The following is a 16,444-nucleotide window of genomic DNA, read 5'->3' as shown; positions in this document are numbered from 1 at the left end:
TGGCGTACGAACCTTGAGGAATTTGTGAAGGAGGAAGGCGAACCAGTTTGTAAGCATCTTCTCAGCGACCGACTCTGTTCTGATATTACATAAAAAAAAACAGGAAAAACAAAATTGAACTCCATTCTTACTCTTGATATTCCAAAACCTTTAGATAATACAAGAGTTGCATAATTCATGAGGTTATGTGCAAGACTTCACGGAGGTTATCTTGGCATCCTGGGTGGGTGCATCCTGCCATTTGGTTTTGCTTGTGTACCGCCTGCAACACTGTGGTCACAGTGAGTGAGCGGAACAGAGCCGAGCAGAGAGAGGGCATCTGTGTGTGCGTGCACATGCTAAAAAGAGTGTGTGCTTGAGTATGCATGGATGTGAGCGAACCTGTGTGTGTGTGTGTGTGTCTAAGTGTGCGTATTCACGTGTGGTTGAACACAGCGGGACATCAGCAGCTGTGACAGGCCTCAGCTGTTGAGAGAGACGAGTGCTGTCACAGCCAGGTAACACCTGATCACAGCCAAAACGATCTCCTCTCCTCTCATGTCCCCCCTCTTCCTCCTCCCCTGCCTCTCCTCCCTTCCGAGTCAATCACACATGGAGGTACAGCTTGCTGCTGGGCTTGATTGGGCATGAAAACACACAAGTGTGCAATGACCTCTCGACTGTTTCTACCGCAGAGCGCACGAGAGGATCCGTGTGTAACTCTTTTATGATTCCTGCTCATATCTTTCTTTGAATGCCAGACAAACATCCCCCCTCTGCCTCATTAGCACCATCATGGAACACTAGAGAAACAGAGGTTAGATTTTTATATATAAAAAAAAGGCAGAATACCAAACAGCCAGGTGGGAATGGTTAACGAGCATGAAGCACAGATGAAAGGGTTAGTTCTGTGCAGCTCATGTGGACAAGCACCTGAGGTGAATAGCAACAACAAGCTCCCACCTCATCTTGTAAAAACACTTCTGGCCTGCTCTTTAGCCTGCGTCGTTTGACTGCTGCACAAACCCACATGCAGACACAATTAAAACCACTGCCCGAAAAACAGCAATAACCAAACTGCTTTGGACTGAAAGTGGATTTTACCAGCCAGCTTTTGGTGTTCAAACATAGCTGCTACACACACTGATCCAGTGGTGATAAGGAACTAAGTACACTTCCTCAAGTACTGGAATTAAGTGCAATTTTGAGCTACCTGTAGTTTGCTTGAGTACTTCCATTTTAGGCGACTTTCTGCTTCTGCTCTAAAACATTTTGGAGGCAAATATTGTACCTTATACTTCACTACATTTATTTAACATCTTAAAGGAACAGTTCATCACCTGAATGACCATTTGTATATCAGTTACTCACCTCGTGTTACTTTGAATTTATGAAGAAAATTTCAATTTTCTCGCATGCCTCCACAGTGAACGAAGAATCCAAAAGTGGAGAAAATCCCCGATCAATTGAAGTCAAAGGGTTTGACAACAGCAAAACTCTATCAAAACATCTCTATACAAACTCTCACACACTTCATGTAGTATGATCTAAGTCTTATTTATAAAGTCATATTCTCAGTACTTCCCAAACAGACAGTCCTTTCTGACAGGCAACTCAACAGGAAGTGAAAATTACCTTTGCTCTCCTCAAAGCCAGTCTCCATTGACAAATACAGTAATTTTACCTCGCTGAACATGTGAGCTGCTGGTCTACCACTGTCTCTATTGTTAGTTTTTATTTGTTTATTGTTTACTGTTTGACATTGGTGAAGCCACACTAACGCCAACTAAAAAAGGAGCCTGGCTTTGAAGAGAGCATAGGTAAGTTTCAATTTCAATTCAATTTTCAACGTGTGTGACATGTGTTTGGGAAGTACTGAGCATATGACTGGATAAACAAGACTTAGATTATACTGCACAGGTTGTGTGAAAGTTTGTAAACAGCAGCTTACAGTTCTGTTTGTTGGATTCTTCGTCCACTGGAGACATGCAAATATCACTTAACTCATTCGTGTAACAGTTGAGTAAGTGATATACAAATAGTCATTTTAAGGGGGGAATGTATTCCTTCACGTTACTAGTTACTTTTCAGATTCAGATTATTAATACAAATATTATAGAATAAAGTATTTCTACTTTTTATTAGGTACAATATTTGAGTACTTCTTTTACCACAGCACCAAATAAAACTTCTAAAAGTTCTATTTGCGACATTTAGAATATTAAAATAGCAGCAAACCAGTATTTGCTGTGTAAAGATATAGTGGAGTAACAGTGTCCTGAGCAGAGAATGAAGTCATGCTACCTATGAGATTCCCGGTTCATTGTTTTGGTAGACGGCCAAACTCCACGTGTGTGTATCCTACTAGAACGCTGTCGCTCTGCACTGCGCTCATACATCGATTGAAGGTGGTTACAGCTAATAACAGTGCCAGCGTCGTCAGTTCGCCCCCAGGTTAACACTGTTAGCTCTGTCAGCACTGTTGTCGTTGTTAGCATTATTTGCACTGTTAGCACCGGTGCTAGCTGCTGGTTCAGCCACCTCCATGTTGAGAGCCATGTGCAGACAGTCCCGACTCAGACTCTAAATCATCAATGTGCTCTGAATGTGGTACTGAGCTCCTTTAAGAGACCCCGATAAAGTGTCTCATATATGATTACGCTGCTGTTTGTAAGACCGTAACAGCTTCTGATTGTCACCTGGATGCGAATGATTACTTCAGCTTATACATGAGTGTTGCCAATTTTAAAATGGCAATGTGCTGAAAAAAAAAACAAAAACTGACCCTCTTAATGTAGCAGGAAATTACTGTGATTACTCCGGTGTATATGATAGAGAGGCCTTACAGCGCTGTGTGCTGAACTGGGGATTAGCAGGAATCGAAGCAGCCAGGTATTAAAGGCAAGCTAGACGGCTTTCGTCTCCTCAGAGCTAAATAGTGCCAGGGATGATTATACCTATTCAGGCTCTGAATGGACCTAAAGGGAAATTATGACTATTATGGAGATAATTGCGTTAACTCGTGTTTGAGGGCTATAAGCAAGAGCCTGGGACCGAGGCAGAAGTCCCTGACGGATTGTGTGAGCTGGGGGAGGTTATAACATTTGAGTCACTGACACAGGACAAAGTGTCAGTCATTATTTCGCTCTCATTAAATTGAGATGGAGTGAAACTTCTTTTCTCTCTTTCACATGCAAATACACAACTCTCCTCCGGTTGCTGTGGACAGTGGTGCAGAGGTTATATTTTGTTTTGAATGATGTGCGGCTCAGTTGTGATGCTGTCTCCCACGCCTGCGGGCAATTCCTCTGAGAACGAGACTGCTGGCCAGTCTATTGGCAGCTCGTTGAGAGGATGGAGAGCTGGGTGACAGCCTATTTGAAGTGCGATGTGCCAGCGGGGGAGGAGAGAGATGTAGATTAGTTCACCCAGTTTCAGCTACAGGATGAGAGAGTAAACACTGCTGAAGAGCTGAAGAAGTGCGTGCTCTTGTGCGTGTGTGACTGCATCCTCTTTGGTGGCACACACACACACACACACACACACACACACACACACACACACACACACCAGATCTATGCTTCTTCCCTCTTTTGTCACTCTGGCGTATACAAACACACAGGTGAGGGTACATAAAGAAAGAGCTACACATACAGTATCCACAAGCTGAACCTTGCAATACTGCACAACAACAACAAAAAACTTCATTGGAAAACATAATAAGGAGTCACAACAAGCGCCTCAGGCTGTATTTCCACGCTGAATAAACCTAAATATATTGTGGATTTTTTGGACAATGCCCCAAATCCCTCTGTAATTGCCCTCCTTCTTCTACTCAAATTCGCCTCTTTTTGCCCCCCCCCCCCCCATGCTTACCATGCGCCCCTCCCAGCTTATACGAGACTTGAGTGTGTTAGAAGTTAATGGAACCTATTAAGCATTTTAATAAGCTCAGCAAGTCCCGAAGAAGGAAGTCAAATAAAGCCTTTTTTGTGGGGGCTGCGCTGACTCCCCCTTAATATCTCTCCTTTTGAATGTCGGGAGGGAGACGCACTTTGTTCTCCTCCCTCTCCTTTCCCTTCTTGTCCTCCTCCTCATCTGCCTTCCACTTCCTTCTTTCTATTAATTGAGTTTCATTAATGAACATCAGGATTTCATTATCCCACATAGTGTTTAAGAGGGGCCTTGCATCCCCCCCCACCCCCATCTCTGGTCTCCTAATGGCAGCACGGGCAGAGGGGGGGCCATATTAGCAGGCTGTGGAATGTCTTTCAATGAAACTAATGCCAAACACAATACTCGCTCTCTTAATAACTCTGTACTCCATTGCTCTGCATGGGCGGAAATCTCATTACAAAAATGCTGAGGAGAAAAATAATACAAGATTGAAAAGTCTCAAGGTGATAGAGGCAATGTTCTGTGATTCCATTAAAAGAACATTATAAAGAAGAGAAAAGACAAAGAAACTGGGTAAAGAGAGAGGCAAAACTTAAGGAGAAGATGGAGAGCAAAGAGTTTAACATGAAAAAGAAGCGGTTGGCTATTACAGAACATTCTGGTGGGGGTCGTCAAGCACCAGAGGAGTTTCAGTAATAATGGAAGGGCAGAACGAGAGGCTGCGAAATGACAACAGACACGAGGAAGGGTCGGGATGAGCACCAGAGAGGTAGGGCGCTGAGAGAAAATGGGCGCAAGAACATATTTCACTAATGTAGCCAAAAAAACATACAATCCAAACACCATGAGGAGCAGCATCAGTTCCACTTAGCGCAGTGGTGAGTGAGGAAATCAAACACATTGTCAAAGCTTAGATATTGCTTTCAAAAAGCTTTTAGGAGAATGCGAGTGTCTGCGAGCTAAAATCTCTCCCTATCAAGACAAAGAGAGCGGAAGGCATCTCAAATCTTTAAATACCAAAGAGACCAGAGGTTCTTTTGAAAGACACGCCTCAGAAGAGCATGAGTGCACCTTTCAAATGTGGTTTCCAGGAACTTAACTGACTAGAGATGTTATATGTCTCCTACATAAAGTCACGACACGGTACATGCTATAATTTGTTTTCACTCGACTGGTGTGATGGACAGTGAGAGCGATCTAGCACCAGAACTAACAGCGTCTATGACTTAGAGAGATTTAGTGGCGTCTAGCAGAGAGGATTTCAAACTGCAACCAACTAAAGTTTCTCCTAGAAATTCTGTCAGTGTTCTTTGTTCCGGTTAAGACCTAGAGTTAAGCAGTTTCATGTCACAAATCAATGCCAGCGAAGATTCTCAGTCATCCAGGTCATGGAAATCTTAAGTGCTTTATCGCAGACAACTGGAGTTGCTTGAGTTTCTTGACGTTTCACCTCTTATCCAAGAGGCTTCTTCATCTTCATCAAACGTCTTCAAGTAACTCAAGCAAGTCCAGTTGCCTACGATATAGCACTTATGATACAAATCTATGTTTCTCCAAGGCTGTTTGGTATGCCAGAGACGGGCTGCTCGCCCAGTGCCTGCTATGTGTGCTCAACTTTATCCCTGATAACTTGATACCACCGTGGTAAGACCATCCTGATAACATGAGGTCAACATTCTGTTTCGCTCTTTTCACTTTCTAGAAATTAAAATCCAAACGAGGCCAACCAGGGATACGCACTATAGTTGCTAACATAAGCAGCCATTAGGTAACCTGGAAATCCAGATGCCCTGCCCCTAGCAAATTCTAATTTGCACTGAACGGGAATCTGGCCCCGTCGAGCAGAGCCCACTGAATCACCAATCGGACCAATAAGATCAGTCTATCTGACAGAGGCGGGCTCTGGGTGGGCGTAACATGATGATGACAGCGCTGCACCGTAGGAGTAGAAAAGTAAACAGCCAAGATGGCCATTCAGTTTAGCTTTGGAAGAAACGCTAAGCCAACTACACTTATCTTTTCCTTGAGAGAGGAACAGAAGACTGCCCTAGGAGCCTTTGTTTCCAGGAAGGATGTTTTTGCTGTTTTGCCGACGGAATACGGCAAAAGCATAATATATCAGTTAGCCCCACACAGCAAACAAATGGGGCTTAGTGCAATGAACAGGTCATCTTGTTTTTTGCTCTGATTGGCTATCATGCTATCCAATTGCGTGCGGCGGCATTTAAAATGCCTCAGTTAATGCCACCCCTTGGGTAGGAAGGGTGTATCGGTGAGGGCCAGACTCAAAATCCAGATTTTCAGATTTGAGTCTGGATTTCCAGGCTAGCCATTAGGGACTGCGTTGTGGTTAATGACATAAGGCCTCAGCTTGCCGAATAGTAATGGCAGTTCCTGAAGCAACAAGTGCTAACTCGAATACCTGAAGTTTCTTGGACAATAAGATGTTTTCACCGTTCTTACAACTGGATTTGGCAAAACTTGATTTATCAACTGGCTCTGTTGGTGATGAAGGAAATATTTCCCGCTGTTTTGTTTTGCTGATTGGCTGAAGGAGTTTGTCTGTCAAGGAGAGTACTCCCACAGACTGAAAGTGTTTGGGACGGCAGTGAGTCCAGACTGATACAGAAAGTGAAACAGAAGGTTAAGCTCACGTCATCAGGATGGTCTGAACAGGCTAGCTTTTTTACCGGGAGCGGAATTATCTGCAGAGGTGTCCTCCTCTCCACAACAAACAGACCCGGTGATTTAAACGAGAAAAAAAAAACATTGAATGAAGCACTTTCATCTGGAAAAAAAGAGTTTTTCTAACGCTGTTTGGCATGTGTGAAACAGGCCGTTAGCCTAGCACCTGCTCATGTGTGCCCACCTGTTTTCTCTGTTAAGTTCAGGAGGTTTTTACTGCGAGCCAAATTATCCACAGAGGTCTCTTCCTCTCCAAAATAAACAGAGTTGGTGATTTAAAACCAGTAAAACACTGAATAAAGCAGTTTCATGTTTAAAAAAATCTGTGTTTTTCCAATGCTCTCATGTGGAAGGGCTGCTAACTATAGTGGCCAACATGAAAACACAAACGGCCCAAACTAGAGCCAGTGTTTGGTTTGTCTATTCTGGGCTGTTACGTGTGGCCTTGTGTTGTACTGTGTTGGATTGCACACCCTAGTGGGTGTGGTTTTTTTGCCCTCTTGCTCCTCTCTACCTGTCTCTATAGGAGTGCAGCACCTGAGAGCAACTGAGAGGAGAGGATAAAAGGAAGCTGAGGGGCGGAGTGTTTCTATTTCATTCCAAGCATGGATTAGATTGTTGGGCTTTGTTATTTTAGTTAGTTGGAGATTACGTCTGACGGCCAAGCGTGGTTTCCCCAGTGACTTCCTCATGTTTTGGTTCTGTCGGAGGGATCTCCAACCCCTTTTGTTTCATCCTTTGAGTTGTAAGTATTTCATTCTTGTTAATAATAAACTTTTCCCCCTGCAAACTGCGTCAATTCATAGAGAGGCTGTAACATGGACTACTGTAGAAACATGGCGGTGCAACACTGTGATCTCCCTAAATAGATCTAAACATCTCATTCTAAGGTAACAAAAACACTACAATTCTTATTTTCATGTAAATATACACTAAAGAAAACATAGTTATTGTATTATATTCAATTTTTGCCAATAAATCCCCCTAAATCCTACACACTGGACCTTTAAGCTGAGCATAATAGGAACAGCTAACGTATACAAACCACCCTCTGGCATTCAAACACATCAAGCCCCTTGCTACGCTCAGCCGGTGACATGAGCCCGCTGCATTTGTTGTGTTCTCAGTGACTATTATGCGGTTAACTACTCCTTCGAATAAATGACAATGATTTGTTTTCCATCCTGCTTATGCCAAGAGGCTTTTCACATGCATCCATTTTCATTCTGTGATATACCACTTCAGCCCATTCAGCTTCTCTCAGGCAAGGAACAGGAATTCAAATGAATGGAAATTTCATGAAGCGCTCCCGTGAAATGCATATTTATGACCTACTGTAAGCATATTAGAGGCTACGGAGTCAAATCTACTGTCAGCGAACGCACCAGTCGGATCTTTGCGGACACTTAGAGAGGAAGAGGGATGTTGTTTTAACAGCCGTTTTATTCAATCTACCTTTCGCCCTGCCACATTCCTCTCCGCTTTTTTTTATCACGGATCTGGAATTATTATCTGTAGTTAGGACTCTGTATTAAGCTGAGAGTGTGCAACTGCAGACAGATATAAGTTAATCTAATATTATCATTCCCAATAAAGTATAGATAGCGCATCAGCAATTAAACACTCAAATATGAGAAAAAATACTATCAGGAGATAATCTGCCCATGTGAGAGACAGAGTGTGTGTGAGAGGAATGCAGAGAGTGGGCATGTCGGAGGCACACAGAGATGGTGAGAGGCAGGCAGAGGCACGGTGTTAATGTTAATCGGAGAACAAGTTTTACATGCTGCATCTTCATTGTGCTGCCCACGTAACTTGGAAACGTCTCCCGTGGAATGCATTCAGAACCTCCGTTTAATTTGCTGAATTAATATGTTCATTAGTTGTTTATACCGCCGCTGAATCCTATACTCCTCCGCTGCTCCTACACATTCTCAACCGTTCTCTTCGTTTCTTCCTCTTGTCCTCCGCTTTTTCTCTCCGCTGTGGCCAGTGATGGAACAGTGCTCCGTCTTCGAACTGGAGCTCACCGCAGAGACGCAGCTAAATAATTAAGGGCGCCTTGCTTTGCTGGAGCAACCACATTGTACCACGCTGCTGCTGTGCCACAGCTTCCCTCTGCACCATGTATACAAACACTCTCTTATATGCACATACACTATATAGCACACATACTCAAGTACTGTAAAGTTTAAAAAGTATGCTGCTTAGTTTTCACTGTGAACAAACATTGTTAATGCCGACTTTACACCAAATGACTTTTCACACCCTTCATCAGGGCGTTCACACCCTGATGAAGGGTGTAGAGACTCTGTAGTCGAAACGTGTTGGTTATCCATGTACTAATAAAGGATTTTTAACTACAGTCAGAGCGTGTCGGATGCATTTTTGGACTCCCTGCCTGTAATATGGACTTTTACACTGAGTGAGCCGGAAAGTTGTTTTAATCTCTAAGCGACTCTTTGCTTCATGCTTACAGAGCACCGGATTTTATCACATCTAACTACACAGAGCTTTAACCCAGTGCAGCACTCCCTATTTTTTCCTCATTATCAGTGACTATTTCACTGTTGCAGACAAATTTACAGAGTTGGAATAACATCCTGAGAGTTCTAGGGTGACCTCCAGCTCACCAGGTCGAGAGTGCGCCTCATGAAGGCAGAGTCTTTAGCAGCGGCGTGGGTTCAATTACAACCTGCAGCCCTTTGCTGCCTGTCATCTCCATTCTGTCACTTTCCTGTCACCCTCCAGCTGTTCTGCCATAAAGGCAACAAGCCCTAAAAATAATCTTAAAAATATCCTGACAGTTTTACCTCAGTTGGTGCACACTCCCAGGATCTTGATCATTTGGTGTAAAGTGGTCATGAAACTCAGTCTGAGCTGTCTTAAGAAACTCTTTACTCGTTATGACGATCCGACAACGACAATGACAATATCATATGTATTTGGATGTGAATATTGTCAACAACCAGTAGCTGTCTTAAGTGCTATATCGTAGGCAACTGGACTTGCTTGAGTTTCTTGGAGACGTTACGCCCCTCCTCCAAGAGGCTTCTTCAGTTTCAATGGACTGGTGTGGAGTCGCAGGCTTTAAACTCTGTGTGGGTGTGAACCCTTAACTCACATTGTCTTTAGATGTGATAGGGTATCAGACTGGTCATTTAAAATAGAAGAGGATATACTTTATTAATCCCAGAGGGGAAATTCAGATCAGATTTACTCCGCTGTCATATACACAAAGGCCTGAAACACGAACAGGACCTATACATGCATCAAATGGAGGGGTGTAAAAACGAGGGGGCTGCCTGTGGACAGACGCCCTGAGCAGTTGGGGTTCAGCAGTGCCCAGGAGGCGAACTGGCGCCAGTCCACACTCCATATTTGGTCCGGACAGGCACTTGAACCAGTGACCCTCCAGTTCCCAACCCAAGCTACTGAGCTACTACGTCCCAGTAGTCCTGAACAGAAAGATTAATACTCCTGTTTGCTTGCTAAAAACCACAGCAGTGTCCAGCTGTTTTAGGAGGTTATTAGGCTTTTTGAAAGTATATGTTCATGAGCCATAAAAGATTTCTGTCTCCAGTCAGAAAAAAAATGGGTTAGGGCCACAGACATGCTGGAGAGGCTGGAAAATACTTAATGATTTGTTGTTTTAATGGCTTCTGTTAACAATAACAGACATATAAAATATCACCAGCATTTAAAAAACAGCCACTTGGATCCATTGTGCACATTAAACTTTAATAATTACTGCAGTTCACTGAGGGATCATGAGGATAACATGCTAAAACTCTGTGACAGATACATCTATTTCTGTATCCTACTACTTGTGAGATTATGGTTTTCTTTAAAAAGGTCTCCCACACTAGCTTGTGGACGCATTCCCCTCTGGAGAAAAGCTTTCCACGACAGCTGAGCGGCAAGAGAAGCAAAACTCTTTGCTCCAACATGTCTTGGGATGCACTTTCAACCCACTGTAATATAAATGAGAACAGGAAGTGGGTCGGGTGACCTCGAAGTTCTTCCTATATGTTTGCTCTCTCCTGTAGTCATGTAAACTCGGCGTGGAGACTGTAAGCTCACTAATAATTCATTCAGAACAACATCAGAGTGACCCTTACTTCTACCAATCTACTGGAAGCACACTGGAATCCAATATAGCCGTCACAGCTTTATTGCACCAGCAGGCTGAGGTAGTGTGCTCTAAGACACACAAACACAAACAGATCATTTTGGACACCATAAAAAAGGCACAAAGATCTGTTTACATGCTGCTGATTCATTAATTCCAGAACAGAGGGGGGTCTTAGCCGACACAACAGCAAGAATTTCACGATCCCATTATATGCGATAATAGGCCGAGGAGAGCCGACAGAAAAGACAACCGAACGAGAAAATGGCAACAAAGCGCAGCCCAGCAGCCTCACTCTACGCCCTGCGCAAACACAATTACTGCTTCTAGACGTGCTCAATTTGACTATCATCACAGACACATGTGTGTGTGTGTGTTTGTGTGAGTCAGCCGGCTGGCTTGACTGTCGGCTTTTCTCTTAATAGGCGATGAGGAAGACAACAACAGCAAAGAGCCATGTCAAATCGATAATCCCTTAAATTCTTCAGAAAAACGGGGAGTAAAATGTAAAAACTATGGGACATTTAGCCCCGCAGGCTGCGACTGCAGGACCCGAGGATTACGTACCACTGTGTTCCTAATAAGAAAGGATAATGAAAACTTAGAGGTGACGTGGGGCCCTGCTGTCATGTGAAATAACAGCTTAATCCAGGTCCATTTTGATGCTGTGTCGCTTTAGTCCACTTCTCTGTCGTTCAGCGTCTGCTTCTTTTCTGTCGGGCAGTTATTTACTCTGACTGTTAATGTGGGTTTTTCAAATACGGACAATAAAGGCAGCATTAACATGAGAATGAAGGTGTTGTTTGAAAGTACAGCAGCTGCCTGCTCTCACTGTCCCCACTTATTAGTCATGTAAACACAAAATCATGTACAGAGCAGTCAGGCTTTCACAGAGAACTGTATCCTCTGAGCTGAGTACTGTCGGCCCTTTAACCCATTTCTATGCCTACAGAGCCACCAATGCAGCTGAGGACACTTGGGCACGGACTTGGCAGGTGTTTAAAGTTTCAGCACATCACCCCAAGTCCCCCGGAAAACAATGTACACTGGAGACACGGGGAGAAGAGGGGGAGGAAAAAAAAAGTTACGTCAAACCGCTTCTGAATGTTTCATAAGGACCCCGAGCCTGGAGGATAAGTGAGACTGACATCAGCATTGAGAGAGAGCAGGGGAGAGACCGGGCGCCACAGAGAATACAGAATTATGCAGAGAAATTCAGATGTTTCTCGTGATGTGAAGAGCGCTCGGCGTTTACTGTAGATGTGCTGTAGCAGTCATTACAAGCTCCTATTCTGTGAGGCGTCTACATGTGAACACGAGGGGGGAATCAGAATGCATCCACCCACAAGAAGAAGAGGGAAGAACATACAGCCCTGAATCAATCCCCTATCCATCTGTCTATATGTATCAACATCCTCCTACAGCCTTGCGCTACTTTACATGTCTCTAAATAAGGACTGTGTAACTCTCCTCTGAGCACAGGATCACTATGGATATACACTGACAGTGTGCTCGTACTCTCTCTGACTTAAATTAATCAAATCAAACAAGTGAAACTGTTTTGTACAGTGCTGCTGAGGATTAAGGGATTTGGCTGAATATGATCATGTATAATTTGTTTATATTGCTTTATGTTAATTCACTTTTCTCTCTACTTTTTAATCAGTTCAAAGTCAAAACAGGAAGTGTAATCTAATAAGTTACAAACAAGTTTTTCATTGCTGACTTTGTTGTGAAAAGCTCTTCCAGTGACACACTGTTTAATGAATACATTTAATAAATAACTTTTGAATTTAGCTGCCACCAGCTGAACCAAGCCCTCATATCACTGTTTGTTTAACGATCCATCAGTATAGGTAAATGTATCGATTCAGTGATCAATGATTCAATACTAATCCAATAGTTTCAAAGTCCAATGTCACGCCTGGTCACAGTCAAACAGCACCAGGCAAATAAGACCAAGCAGCCAATAAAAAGATGATGAGGATATTTACTTTACTCTTGGGATTAAATCAGCTGTGGGGGAATATTTTGGAATTCAGAGAAAAGACGGTTCAACAGGAAAAGCGCATGCCCTGCGCAAACAATGCAGGTACTAGATGAGATACTCAGAACACATGACAAACTGGACAGAGCGCCTAACTCCGCTGACTTGTTGCACTCGCCATGACAGTATCCCCTTTTACATAGCCAGGGTGCGGTGGCTGCACTCTGAGATAAATCGAGTTCAACTCTTGGAATGCAGCAGCGCACACTGCTTGTCATGCAACGAGAAACAACCTATCACAGCCGACAGATACCTTTCCTTTCTGCCGTAAATATCAGTCTGTGATAAACATGGAGAAGTTGATCATGTTAGTGCAGGGTTACCCTGAGCTTTATATCTGTCCCACAGACGATAGGCCTACACACTTATAAACAGCACCTGGAAGAAGATCAGCTCTGCACTCTGGAAAACTGGCACAAAAAGGCATAAAAGTAGCGCCCAGCACCCAATCTCACGTTTTTCAGGCAGTTAAAAACACGGCATGTGTACGGCCTCTTAGCTGTCTCACCTTAAAGCTGGCAACGGAGGTAGTAACAGCACCAAATCGAGGTCTGTGTAAAAGGGACAGCCTGCATAACGTGATGGGTGACATGTTTTGACGATGTGTTATGTGGTGACCCACTGGGAGGAGATGTAAAAACCAGCTAGCAGCAGTTAGCAGCTAACTCAAAGTAGTAGAAGAGCAGCCAAAATATTGACAAATTGTGGAAATAATGAGGACCAGGAGCTCCTTACCCTCCGAGTAGAGGACCAGATCAGCCGCAATATAACAGGGACGTCATTGACTGTTATTGCCATCTTTATGTAACTCAAGTGTTGCTGAAGCATATGTTAGATGTCAAACTAGAGTTGGATGTGTATGTGTTGCTTGTCATGCCTAACTTGCTTCCAAGATGATCTTTGCTGTTGTTTGGTTCTGAGTAAAAATGCAAAAGTGGGATGAAGAACGGACTTTGTGAAGGCCCTGTAACGCGACCTCTGTGTAAAAAGAGCTAATGTTAGCTGCTCTGTTTCAACAATATTAGGCTGTAAAAACGTGTATGCAGGCTGAAATTCAACCGTGGGGGATGCAGTGACTTAATCCAACAGCGAGTAGGGAGAGAATAAAGATAACATGTGATTTGTTTGGCTATAAGTAGAGGAAAAGTCAGCTAGCCATTTTTATGCAGTGTAAAAGTGCTTAAGCTGATATTTTACGTGTGCTAGTGGAGTCAATTTAAAGTAAACTTTAATGCACTTCACCAGTCACAGTCATTCACAATTATTTACGTATGTGTTTTTATTCTTAGGTGCCTAAAGCAACAGTAAGGTGTGGCGGCTTCTTCTGTAACTGATTATGGTAAATAATGTATATAATATGGTATTGTGATGACACAAGTGATTTACACCCCTCGTTTAAACGTGTGCTGTGTTACCTGCGCAGCAGCAGTTTGGGGTGGTTCTTGCTCTCCAGGTTGCGGTCGATGAGGTCTGACAGCAGGTGTTTAAGGACGTCGGTGGCGTACTCCAGTCGCCCCTGCAGGGCTGTCATGATAAGTGAGGCCACGTTGCCGCGGTCCCTCATGGAGAAAGAACGCTGCATTTCCAGTGTTCGGATGAAGGTGAGCAGGAACACCTTGTTGTTGATGAGCTGGCCAAACAGCTTCAGGGCCTTCTCCACATTCTGCTGGCCATTGCCTGACACCTGCACCGCAGAGGAAGGGGAGAACGATGCATGTTAGAGTGTTGCCAGCACTGATTTGAATAAAAAATGCCCAGTAATGAATACTTATGAACAGTAATGAGCTGAATGTGTTTGGAGAAGGACTGCTGCTACTCAGCTTCCATCTTGACCTTGTCTCACCCCAAATAAAGATTTTTTCAGAAGGCTCCAAAACCCTCACTCATGTTTCACTCCAGGCGGACAGAAGTTCCCACTCATGGTGAGTAACTGAGAAGATCCTAATCAATTATTGACTGTTAAAAAGCATTGTAACTGCCATTTCACTTTCAAGTCAAATGTCAAGGAACTTGCCGGGGTAAGACAATCCCAAAGTGACAAAACTCACCTTCTGTGAGTACAGGTCACTGTTTTTCAAAAGTTTAGATATTTATAACAGGTCCTTTTGACTGAAGAAACAGTCACACAGAATGCTCGGCTTATGCCAAACTTTTCTTCAAGCTATTTCACTGTTACAGACAAATTTCCTTTGTTGGAATAAAATCAGGAGAGTTTTACCTCAGTTAGTGTGCATATGATGGCCATGAAACTCAGTCCGATCTGTCTTGTGTCAGTCTTTTTCTAATCTTGTCCTAAATTTTTCGTCTTGGCTCATGCAAATAGTGAAGTTCAATGATGCGAACATTGTCAGCACCCAATAGCTGCGCTCTCTGCAGCACCAAACAGCAAGCAGCAAACTCGGTAGACAGTAAACATGGAGGGGACTCCAGGGAGGCGCAAGAATGGGAACAAGTCTCGGCTCTTTTATACTGTGGAAAACGAGGAGAAACTGCTGGAGTTGTAAAGTGAGTGAGCCTTGTGTTTGATTTGGTGTGTATCTGATCCACCAACTGGCGCTCAATTTAGTGAGAAATCTTAATTTTTGATACAGTCCACCTCTCATTTCCACTGTCTCCTTCCACTAAAATAGTGCAGCTAACCAGCGGAGGCTCGTCGCAAGTTGAGGCCACGAAATCCAAAATGTAAAGTTTGAATTATGGATTATATTGATGCTGAACTGACAAGAAAACTGTCAACATTTGGCGCCTTTTATCTTGTTTACCTAGAGTTATGTGTTTTTGCAGGCATGTCAAGAATTATCTTATTTTCTAAAGGGTGTTTTGTGTGATATTTTCCATCAGGAGCAGCTTGGGAAATAATCTTAAAAGAAATATATTTGTAGTCTTGCAAATAGTGACCCAGCAAGATCCTTGGTTTTTACATATTCTTTTAGTGTGCGACTAAAAACGTACTTTGTATTTTGATGTGAGAAGGTGTCAGAATTCAGTCTTGTAAAAGTATTTTCAAAGACTTCCAGTGTATGAAAGGCATTACTGAAAATCACTGAACTAAGACGTGAACTGACATCACCTTTGACCTCCACCATATGAGGCTCGTCTTATCTGACCTTCCACCCTTCCACTTAACCAGGCAACATCTTCCCAGTAAAACCAATCTCATCCTGCATCCCACACAATCAACTAATAAAATGGTGGACCTCTATCATGACGAATCTCTTTATCCCTGATAGTTTCATCCTCTGGACTCCGCTCCGTGTAAAATAAACTCATTTCCCAGCAGCACTCTGGCCCCATGACGAGGAGCAAAAAAGTGTTAACCAGCCAGTTTTTCCCCCGATGGAGGAACCCACAGTCCTGCTCGAGGATTGGGAATTACTCAGTTCATTACCCCTCATACTGCAGCCACTGGTGGATGAAATAGCCATGTGCTGGGACCCTGTTTTCCATGAGGGAGCTTGCATGTGAGGTGTGTATATATGTGTGAGTGTGTGTGTATGCTGCCTAGCATGGCTGGCTATATGTGTGTGAGACCAGAGGGTAGAAAGGATAAGTGGCACACTGGTATCCTTTTCCCCTCAAGCACTTTGCTGCTTATGGAGGTTGCCCTGCAGGGAGAGCAGTAAGGGCAGACACCGCTGTCTCCCTCTCTGTCTTTCTACCTCGGTTTGACTTTCTCTCGCCCTTTCTTCATGCATTTTGCTGCC

At 43.5% G+C, this 16,444-nt stretch overlaps 1 protein-coding gene across 4 annotated transcripts in view; it reads right to left on the bottom strand.

Annotated features, from left to right (window-relative positions):
• Nucleotides 1-16,444, bottom strand: part of plxna2 (plexin A2) — a 278,378-nt gene that overhangs the window by 36,769 nt on the left and 225,165 nt on the right. For all 4 annotated transcript variants that reach the window (XM_049580229.1, XM_049580226.1, XM_049580227.1 and 1 more), the window contains 2 exons: nucleotides 14,156-14,424; nucleotides 13-79 (listed from right to left, as the gene is read on the bottom strand). In XM_049580229.1, coding sequence (XP_049436186.1) covers nucleotides 13-79; nucleotides 14,156-14,424 — 336 coding nt within the window. The remainder of the gene's footprint in view (nucleotides 1-12; nucleotides 80-14,155; nucleotides 14,425-16,444) is intronic.

The sequence above is a fragment of the Epinephelus fuscoguttatus genome, linkage group LG7, assembly GCF_011397635.1.
Source record: "Epinephelus fuscoguttatus linkage group LG7, E.fuscoguttatus.final_Chr_v1".
NCBI lineage: Eukaryota > Metazoa > Chordata > Actinopteri > Perciformes > Serranidae > Epinephelus > Epinephelus fuscoguttatus.
Note: the sequence above shows the minus strand (reverse complement) of the source record. Positions and strands in the feature narration are given on the sequence as shown.